The sequence below is a fragment of the Ammodytes marinus genome (genome assembly GCF_949987685.1).
Source record: "Ammodytes marinus genome assembly, chromosome: 2".
In the NCBI taxonomy this organism is placed as follows: Eukaryota; Metazoa; Chordata; class Actinopteri; order Uranoscopiformes; family Ammodytidae; genus Ammodytes; species Ammodytes marinus.
The window spans coordinates 9,750,530-9,761,791 of record NC_137231.1 but is presented as its reverse complement, the minus strand read 5'-3'; the positions used below and the strand labels follow the sequence as shown (position 1 = coordinate 9,761,791).

The 11,262-nt window shown below is 40.6% G+C and overlaps 1 protein-coding gene across 1 annotated transcript; it reads right to left on the bottom strand.

The window, feature by feature from the left end:
• Positions 1-4,775: 4,775 nt before the first annotated feature.
• Positions 4,776-10,007, bottom strand: LOC307267934 (dynein regulatory complex subunit 4-like; the record flags this gene model as incomplete). Its single annotated transcript, XM_080050418.1, has 13 exons — positions 4,776-4,838; positions 4,959-5,081; positions 5,212-5,277; positions 5,520-5,717; positions 5,803-5,889; positions 6,308-6,478; positions 6,779-6,981; positions 7,060-7,114; positions 7,236-7,442; positions 8,223-8,420; positions 8,660-8,731; positions 9,016-9,084; positions 9,993-10,007. 13 exons carry the CDS (start codon positions 10,005-10,007, stop codon positions 4,776-4,778), a joined length of 1,527 nt encoding a protein of 508 aa, XP_079906544.1.
• Between the last annotated feature and the right edge of the window lie 1,255 nt (positions 10,008-11,262).

The following is an 11,262-nucleotide window of genomic DNA, read 5'->3' as shown; positions in this document are numbered from 1 at the left end:
ACCGTGTGTGTATTGAACCATTCTAGACAGCAAAATTGGCAATTAATCCCTGTCAGGTCATCATACTCCCAGGATTGTAATATTTTTGAGTCTGGATATCCTTCTCAGGAGCAAGGGCTGCCCCAATAATCATAACTGCATATCTGTCATATCAACGCCATCCAAAACTGCATTTATTTATACATTCAGCATAAAAACTATTTGTGACCCATTTGTGACAAGTCTATGCCTCCCTCAACTTTACATACTTTTGGCCAGATCAGTCTTCAACTACTCATCAACAGTGCTTCTAAGGCCTATGGGGTGCCAAATGTAAAAACTTATTTTTGTTAGAACATGCTATAAATGTTAAATATAAATGTCAATCGAAAATTTAAATGTCAAATCTAAATGTTTTAAATCTCAAATGTAAATGATTTTTCCAAAATAAAGTCAGTCCTTTGAATGGTTGCTGTAGTCAGCAGTTCCTTGAGGGATATAATCCTGCATCAGCAATCCTCTTTTTGCCCAGAGATCTAGTGTGAGAGGAAGCCTCGACATGCCAAAGCTAAAACCCAATCATGTCAAGCCCACACACTAGAATTCTTAGTGCTCAAATTGGCTGCTTGTTCTCTGAATCTGTTCGGGGAGGCTTTTGGTCAGACCTGTAATCTACCAGAGGCAGATTCACCATCACTCGACTGTGTGGCAATGCCACAAAATCCCTGCATCTGCCTGCAGGTAGTGTTGTCCTTGAGCAGTCTTTGGACCAAGAGCATCTACTACCTATACCCAATTAGTGCATTCAACCAATAGAGCTGACTGACGTCCACTATTGGCCTAGAGACAAGCGGACGTTGCTTCACTTATGTAATGTATAATATACTTATTTTGTTCCACATCAAAAACAATTAAACTGTGCTAGGTTGGATTCACAGTAGAAACTTTAAGTAGTGCTGAATAGTTGGTTTTGACACATGAAGAATAGCAGTATGATGAAACAACATATATCTGTTATGTATTGTGTCCAGGATTATGAATTGATTTGTTTTTGGTTGATTAATTTTTTATGTGTAGCAAATTAATAATACAACTGTAAAGTTGCTGTTAAATGCAGTAGGCACCTGAATCAATAGTCTTCTTTCAGCATGTGAAACCCTGAATCGTGCTTCATTTTGATATGACTTTCTAGAATATACAAAACTATTTGTTATGGTACAGTCGTTCCTATTTTATTCTATATTTGCCGTAAGCCTTTTTTCATATGACTGTACTGTGAAATAAAGGCAGTATTTGTACACTGATGAATCACTGCACTCAAAACATTAAGTTGTACTTAGCAGGTTGTTATTTAAACACGTGTAGTACTCTTCTAGTGCTAACACTTTCATCCCCTCCATATTACTTCTGTAATGTCAGCAATTTGTTTACACGCAAATCAATTTATAAAAATTCACATTGAGCGATGTAGCTGATTGATTCATGAACTGCACCATAATATGTTTTTGGCATGTGGTTTAGAGAACTATGAAAGGCCTTGGGCCACTATGAATACATGTTGTTAAAGTGATATGTGATCACAATAATCAGTGCTAGGATTTTCTGGATTTAAGCACAATTTCATACCATATAAAATGCCTGTTCTTCTCTGTACTGGGTTACTTTTGTGATTGGCTTTGTATAATCTAGAGAGCTCAATTAACTATGACTGATTCTAAAGCATATTCACCTCACATAATAAACTGGAATTAAACCTTGACCCAACCCTGTTCAGAAGATATGAGCACCAAATCCTTTCTTCAGTTTTGTTTAGGGAATTGGTGTTTTTGTATTTATTGACATCTGAGTTTATATTTAAATGTGATTCTGACAGTGTTGCTGGAGCCCTTAGTGATCTCAGCACTGATGACCCTGTCCTGGTGGCTTTTGATGTAGGTTCACGGTTCCACTGGCTGTACAAGACCAAGACTCCAGTAAATTGACATCATTACATTTTATGGGTCCTTCAGAGATGAGTATCACTGAAAACCAACAGACAAATAGAGAGGAGTGCAGTCAATACAAAACAAAGTAAACCATGAACATACAGTGGAGGAAATAAGTATTTGATCCCCCACTGACTTTGTAAGTTTGCCCACTTACAATGACATGAGCGGTCTATAACTTTAATGGTAGGTTTATTTTAACAGTGATAGACAGAATATCAAAAAGAAAATCCAGAAAATCACATAAAAAAAAAGATATAAATTATTTTCCATTTCATTGAGGGAAATAAGTATTTGATCCCCTATCAACATAAAGGATGCTGGCTCCCACAGAACAGTCCTTTCACTTTAAGAAAGTTCTCCTGATCTCAACTCGTTACCTGTATTAAAGACACCTGTCGTTAACTCTATAAAAGACACCTGTCCACAGAATAAATCAGACTACAACCTCTCAATCATGGGCAAGACTAAAGAGCTGTCTAAGGACATCAGGGACAAGATTGTGGACCTGCACAAGGCCGGAATGGGCTACAAGACCATTGGCAAGAAGCTGGGTGAGAAAGAGACAACTGTTGGTGCGATTATTAGAAAATGGAAGAAGCACAAAATGACCATCAATCTCCCTCGATCTGGGGCTCCAGGCAAGATCTCACCTCGTGGGGTCTCAATGATAATGAGAACGGTGAGGGATCAGCCCAGAACTACAAGGCAGGTGCTTGTTAATGATCTCAAGGCAGCTGGGACCACAGTCACCAAGAAAACAATTGGTAACACACTGCGCCGTAATGGCTTAAGATCCTGCAGCGCCCGTAAGGTCCCCCTGCTCAAAAAGGCACATGTCCAGGCCCGTCTGAAATTTGGCAATGAACACCTGAACGACTCAGAGAATGCTTGGGAGAAGGTGATGTGGTCAGATGAAACCAAGATTGAGCTATTTGGTATTAATTCAACACGCCGTGTTTGGAGGAAGAGGAATGCTGAGTATAACCCCAAGAACACCATCCCCACCGTCAAGCATGGAGGAGGAAGCATTATGCTTTGGGGGTGTTTCTGTGCTAAGGGGACAGGTCGACTTCACCGCATCGAGGGAAAGATGGATGGGGCCATGTACCGTGAAATCCTGGCTGACAACCTCCTTCCCTCAGCCAGGTCACTAAAAATGGGTCGTGGATGGGTCTTCCAGCACGACAATGACCCAAAACATACAGCAAAGTCAACAAAGGAGTGGCTCAAGAAGAAGCACATTAAGGTCATGGAGTGGCCTAGCCAGTCTCCAGACCTAAATCCCATCGAAAATCTGTGGAGGGAACTGAAGCTTCGAGTTGCCAAGCGACAGCCTCAAAACCTCAAAGATTTGGAGAGGATCTGCAAAGAGGAGTGGTCCAAAATTCCTCCTGAGATGTGTGCAAACCTGGTCATCAACTACAAGAAACGTCCGACCTCTGTACTTGCCAACAAGGGTTTCTCCACCAAGTACTAAGCAATGTTTTGATAGGGGATCAAATACTTATTTCCCTCAATGAAATGGAAAAAAAATTATATATTTTATTTAGCGTGATTTTCTGGATTTTCTTTTTGATATTCTGTCTTGCACTGTTAAAATAAACCTATCATTCAAATTACAGACTGCTCATTTCATTGTAAGAGGGCAAACTTACAAAATCAGTGGGGGATCAAATACTTATTTCCTCCACTGTATAGTAAGTAATACCACATCTTTCATAGCGATCTGAAATCTTCAACAAAGCTAAAAAGGATGAGATTCAAAAGCGAAATAAATCAATACATGGTCGACCACGGCCACATTTGAGGTAAATATCGTGGTGCTGCTGCTGATGTCTGCAGTGGCCATGGAGCAGATAAAGGGATTGAAAGTGTAAAACTTTTTAAAATGATGCAGTACAGCCATCAGACATCGGAGGCCACTGAGAAGCTGCTAGTAAGTTCAAGGTCAACTTCAGGCTTCTTTAGCTGGTTACATAAAGGGACATATGCTATACAATGAATACAATGAGACAAAATGGTCTCACAAGTCACAACTGAGTTTGAGAGTAAATGAGAGTTTTCTTTTCATATTTTATTAATCTTTTGAAAAACATTATATGTGTCTATCAGAGGGATGCAGAGGAGGTTGGATAGGGATAGTGGTTAGGTCACTATCGGATTCTGTTGGCAAGTATTTGTTACATTAATTACAACTATAAAAAAAAACTGACCCCGATTAATAAAATAAATCATATCAGCTTAACATAATGAGTTAGCTAAATTGTAACTAGAGGTCAAACAATGGTGTGCTACCTTGAGAGAGGACATAAGTGAGGCATTGGGGAACATGGGAAAGATGACAACAGCTCTCCACCACCAGCAGCAAAGCATGTTGGGATGGATACAATTAGCAGAGACACTTGACCTAAAAACTGAATTGAAGATAGACTACAGTCCGAGGTAAAAAAAGTAAGGTCAAAAAATGTAACCACAGCACTTTGCTTACACAAACACATTACAGTGACACAATGACAAAACTGGAAATAATATAAAACAATTAAAAATGTTTAAACTGATTAGCTTTAATGATAAAAATGGGTTGCAGTTTACTAAGGCCTTACTCAGTGGTAAGAATCACGTAGGTCAAGAAACATGAGCAGTTGGATGATCAAACAAGCTGGAAACAACAAAACTGATGGAAATAATGGTCAACACCATAAAAATAAGAGCAAAGTTGTAATGAATGATAAGCAACCTTTACGCAGTAGATATTAATATGAGTGCAAACCTGAGAGCTGCAGGGGTTCGCTGTCTTTACTGGTACTTTTAGACGGAGCTCTCCTCAGAGAGCCGCAAAGACGTCAGTTCCTGCATCAGGTCATCAACGTTCTGCCAATGAAATGTATTTCGTTAAAACATGAACTGACTGAAAACACATCAGACAACACTGCACAGCAACAACTTCTCTCGAAGTGATAAAAACAGCTGCATAGAGACATCTTCACTAACCTTGCGAGCATGAGGAACAATACCCTCAGAGGCCTTCCTGATGCATTTTCTTATGTCAGCCCTTGGGAGCCACTTGTCTATAGAGATGTCTAAATCAGCTCTCTCAACCAGGTCTTCGTTTTTCTGCCGATCACATGTTTATATTATAGAAATATCACGACCAGAGAACAATTACCAAACAAAGCTGCACACCAACAATTCCTCTCATATCAATGAACGAGATACATGAAAACCGCTTTGACCAGTGACCAACCTTTAAATCTCTAGACAAGTCGTCCCTCAAGCCCTTGATGGTAGCGTCTTTGGACTTAAATTGTTCCTGATGGAGAAAAAAACAAACGTTCTGATTGGTTCTTGTGCAACAACAACTGCCGCTCAAACACTGCGACTCACAAAAATCTCAAACAATGAATAAAGCAAGAAGAAAGCTCCTTAAGAGCCTGTTTTAGATGTGTACAAATGGTTCAGCTAACTGGTGCCAGATCCATTCAGACATGTTTGGCCCTAGAGGAAAGGTGAGAGGACCATTTAAGACTGTTGACTGCAGATATAAAATCCTACTTCAATGTTCTTTGCAGCCGATGGCTCTCCCTGTCCAAAGGTGAGTGCCACTCGTAGCTGAAGCTGCTCTCTCTCCTGAATTTCTGTCATGGCATTTATCTTCTTCTCCAACATCAAGACCTTCAGGCCGCTCAGCTGCTGCACATCCAGGATGGCCTCAGCCTGCCTGTTCTGCAGCTGCTCATATTCCTGCTGAGCCTGAGGGACACACCCACAAATTAACATCAACTACGACATTCGGCATTCAGTGACTGAGGGAATAGATCCAGTTAAAACTATTTACCTGTTCGTGTTGCAGCTCCAGCTGCTGGTACTTCAAACTCAGGTCACGTCTTTCCGTGAGAATTTGTTCAGTAATTTTGTTGACCCTCTGTTGGAGACATCATCAGGAGTTTACTTACTGTTGTAGGTCCAGTCAGTATAGAAATGTCCTCACCACTCTTACTGTGATTTCTGACCAGATTGTTGAACAATGTCATCGTGTTTTGAAATGTTCAAAATGTCTCTAGCTTTGGCAAGTGCTGCAGGTGGACAGTTACAGCGCATAGTTTGGGTTAAACCTTGAACATTTTCTGTTTGACCTGCCAAAGACGTTTTGAAGATAAGAGACTAAATGTAAGCCTTTTTTGAAGATTGAGACAGTTGATTTTACTTTTCAATTCAAAATAATGATAACGTCCAACTTGCTTAATTTGTGTACAGTATAATCAAACTTAAGCAATGACAAGGATGTGCAAGGCAAAGTGAAGACTTCTGAAGGCTGAAGCAAAGCAGAGCAGTGAGTGCACCTTCAAAGTCTTGGCCATGTCTTTCCTCTGGACGGTGAGCTGCTGGCGGCTCTCGCACAGGTGGGGCTCAGTTTCCTGGAGAGACTTTGACAGGCTTTTGTTTTGTATCACAAATGATGCCTCCCTCCTGTCAAATTGACAGTCCTTTTTCGTCAAAGCATCAAATTCTAGCTACAAAAAGACAAGAGCATATCAAGCAAGAGCCACCGGGATCAACAACATGTAGTTAGCTACAAAAGTGATTTTATCAAAAAGCATTCTCCAGAATGGCTGACTCCACCTTTTACGTTTTACAAGCACTTTTGTTATTTGTGGAAGTTTGTTTCCTGTCAAACTGAACATTTGGGCCGGAGTAGACTCACTGGCACAAAGCTATTGGTGGTTGAATTCACCTCTTATGCATGTCAGGTGTGTGTATTTTCTTTCGCGTTAGTGTGACAGGACTGTGGTGAGTCTTTAAACTTCTCTTACGCGTAGCGTCTCGTTCTCCAAGGCCACATGATGTTTATCTTTGAGGAACTTGTTGAGATCTCTCCAAACTGTCTCATGCTCCACTAGAGCATTTTCCGTGTGTTCTTTCATCGTCATATCGATCTCACCGAGCTCGACTTTTGCCAATATGTTATTCTCTTCAAACTTGATTTCCATTTTCCTCTTGTATTTGACCTCCACCTCTATTTGAATAACAACACCGATAAATCAGTTAACAAACAGAGACTATGGATTTTTAACTTCAACTCAGTTATATTTACCTCTGGCTCGCTTTTCGTAGCTCAAGTTGAGTTGCAGTAGTTCACCCCGTTGTTTCTGTTAAGAATAAAAAAGGTGACAGGTTTGGTAGTGCAGATGCTTACTCGTAGCAATCAGACAAGAGACAACTGGAGGACCCAAAGTGTAAAAACAAGTTGTGGATTTGGTGCATGCTCACCTGCTCATGCTTCCTAATATAGACTCTGATGTGGGACTCCTTCTCTCCCATGTCCGCCTGTAAACTGAATATTATCTTCTGAAGCTCCACCTCTACCTCCATGTTCTGGTTGCAGGAGTTTGAGGTTTTGGCGACGGTGGCCATCTTCAGCTCACAGATCTCATCGTGGTGTGCGGTCTCCAGTTGCTTCAGCTTCATTTGGTGCTCCTGGAATCAATGATCGAATCATGAGATGTCCCATACACCAATTACATTTTACTAACGGCAAGTATATTGATAGAAGGCTACATTCAATTCAATCACAATACATTCATCTGGTGCTCTTGTTCAACGCATATAAGCATGAGAGCTAACTGGACGTTCAATGGAAGAGCCTTGTTATGATGTGGTCATATGTTGTTATTGTTTTTACATATCTGTGGCAACTTGTGAAGTAGCATTTGAAGACTTTGTTCAACTCCTGGAGACTTCGACTCGAGTCAATAACAGAGTAGGATTGTATGACGATGAAATACATATTTAAGATCCAGATCAGTTTTAAGACAATTATTACACAAATGGCACAGTAATTTGTCTCTGAAAAAGAAAACTGGCAAGATTACGATAAAAAAAAAATGTATATATGAAATAATAAGCATAAAAAATACTACATATTTCCAGACCTATGTGCAGTGTCTGGTTGGGGCCCTTGTCACATTTTAGATTTCGATGTGTTGTTCCTTCAAATAGATATTGTGCCTCTACACCTCTCAGATGGTTTCATTTAAATAACTGTTCCCAAAATGGTAAAATTGACAGACTTTCCCCAAAAAGCTGAGATTAGGGAACATTTTAAAAGTTGGTTTGGTGCTTCCCTATTCACAAATTGAAGCATCAGTTAACAATTAATAATCAAAAAATTTCACATATAATACACCCCAGTGGCCATTTCTTTTCATCAGAATGACTTCTTCTGACTGAATTAACCTGTGTGTGTGCAAAGCTTACCTCAACGGCTGCTGTGCTGCATTTGTGTGCCTCTTGTTTCATCCTTTGCTTTTCTATCATCTTGGCCTTGGCCTCGTCCAGTCTTCTCTTGGAGTTGTCCCAGGATCTGTTGGCCTTGTCCCTCTCCATCATAAAATACTTCTTCGGCTTCCCCTCTCCGTCGAGTTCCACTTGGAGACTCTCACATTCGTCCCACAGCTGCAGGTAAAATAGGTTTGTTCCAGTGTGTGAGTTGAAGAATAACATTTCTTTCCAGGAGCTGCTGACTAGGTTATAACCACTAAACCGGTCATAGCTTTCTCTAAACTTTGTTCAACGGAGATGTTTACATAGACTGTGAATTGAACTGCCTATACCATACGGCTTAGTTCAAAACTGTAAATGTTCTTTCAGTGACACACTTAAACTAGTTAGTGAAGTTAGTCATCAGCTCTGACCTCGTCCTGGGTCTTTCCTGACATTGAAGACCCGACCACCGCAGGACCCTTCTCCTCAGTGATCCCTTCCTTCTAAACAAGAAAAGACAAAACATTTACTTTACAAGTGTAAAACCCCTTAGCCTTAGCTTAACTTGTTTCCTAACTGTAACCAAATGTCTGGTTGAAACTAAGATAATGTTACGTACCATGGCGTAATTTGCTGTCAATGCAACATTACTATATTTAAAATTCAAACAATTAACATTTTCTCCATATTTAAACTTGTTTGCAACCTTCACATCAGCAGTTGTATGCATTAACAAGCATTATCTATACTGTGCCCTTTTCTAGCTTTGTTAGTTATCAGCTCTGACCTGAGCCTCTTTTGGCTGATCATCCTTTTTCTTTTTCTCGCCTTTGCCTTTGGCCTTAGACTTGGGTGGCTGGACGGAAGAAAAAAAAAAAAATTAAGAATGGCATGCTCAGTAGCTACCTGGTATGCGAAGTCATACACACCAATATTGGGATAAATAATATGTTGGCAAATATATACTATAAGTATACTCACCATTATGAAATAGTGTAAAGATACTGACAAATGTTGGCAGTGGAAATGTACATTTAAATAACAGATTCAATCTGGCTAAATTCAAACAAGAATGCACTGTCATGGCAACCATATTCTTCTTCTGGGATGTTCTGCAGTTCAAAAGATTCAAGAACATATTCAAGACCTCCCCAATCTCTGCTAAAGATATATAGGAACCATAGACTGGATACAAAGAAGTTGAAGAGCTGCCTTTGCTATCAGTTGGTGGTTCTCACAAATCATCAAGTTTCAGTACAAAAACCACCCCATTCCCACTCCCAAAATGCAGCCGATCATATGTTAGTATATATGCTCGAATATTAGGTAAACCTAAATTTGACTGGGAACAGGTAATAAACTTATTAGGTCACTAAATTATAATGAAGAGTTAGAAAACTTGCTGCATGGTTTTGGTGTCACTTCAAGGTCGGGTCCTCACCTGTTCCTAACTGGATCTGTACTTTAATTGGACTTGATAATCAGCTTTTAAGTTTTGCTGACACTTGCATGGAGGTCTTTGTCCTGGCACCAAAATAGCCAGGGCTCTGACCTATTCTATGCATGCGTCTCATCATCAGCAGCCTTAATATTTGATGGCGTTAGAGCAGTGGGTGACCACACATTTTTCCCTTAACAAGGAATACCGGAGAGGGCTGAACGCGCAGCCCTGAGGGGCGCCGGATTTAACAGTCAGAGTGGATTAAGTGGTGGTGCCTATAGCTGGACTTCCTGTGGTCATCCCGTCATGATCCAGTCTCTTACGGCCCCCACACACATCCTACCTCTACTGCGCGTCTACCTCGCGTCTGCGTCTGACTTTTTGTCACAGACTGTGAAATCAACGTAGAGCGAGCACACATCCAACCTCAGACGCACTGCTGAGGCGCGTCGGAGGCACGTCTGCAGCGACGCTCCCCTTCACCTCAGGAGGCTCGCCTATTTTTTTTCTGAGAGCAGCGCGTCTCTCTCGCGTCTGTGCTTTAACTGATAGAGAAATACTCTGCTGACAGTCATACCAGCAGCATTCACTCTAGTTACACGTTTACCCGGTGTGTTTATTTCAAAATAAAACATCCTTCAGTCGTATACGCGAATAATCCCTTTATTTCACGATTTAATTGTGAAATAAAGTTCCTGGTGTGTCCCCTTCAAAATAAAACTTCCAACAAGCGAAAATATGGCAAAAAAAAGAAAAAAAATGGCAATGGGGCGCACGGATTACTGTCCAGACTCAATATAAATCATATGCATCATAGATGACATGAAATAACTTAATTTTTAATGGGAATTATCTATGAAAACTCTATGTAGAAAGATAGGGCTTTTAGAAGCAGCGCTGCAGCAGCAGCAGCTGCTGAGACGTTGCATGTGTGTCCGAGAAAAGTCCGAGAGAGGCAGCAGTAAGGTAACGCGACGCGCTCCAGAGGTAGACGCAGGATGTGTGTGGAGGCCGTTAGACTCATGACGAGCACAATGGTTGAATGCTGAACTGTAGTCAAAGAACAGCATTCTCGCATATAGTTTTTCTTCTATGATCCTGGTGGGCAAGGGAACTGTGGAGAGTGAAATGGGACCTAGGAATGGGGTAACAAATTATTTGAGTTACAGCTGGCAGCACATCATGGAGGTGTAAAAAAAATTAACATATCATTTCAACATGGACAACAACTTGTGTCCCCATTCCTTGGCAGTCAATGTTGGCCACACCCTATTAGAATAGAAATCTCTTCCCTGTGCCATTAACACAAACAGCCCTAGACTTGGGGGGGAAAGTATGATTACAGGAAACCGAGTGCACCACTTTCTTTAGCAAAATGATTATGGAGACACTATGGAGTGATTATGATAGTGTAGTATAAAGTGCACGAGGAAGAAAAAAAACTTTTATTGAAGTCTTCCCAGTTTTACAAGCTTTTTGAACATAATGCACATTACTGTTATGGGCATGTAAAGTGGAAAGCTGTATGGATACATGCTGGGATTTTGCGTGTAAAAATCGGTTTACAAAGTACAGAATTGTAAATAAAAATAT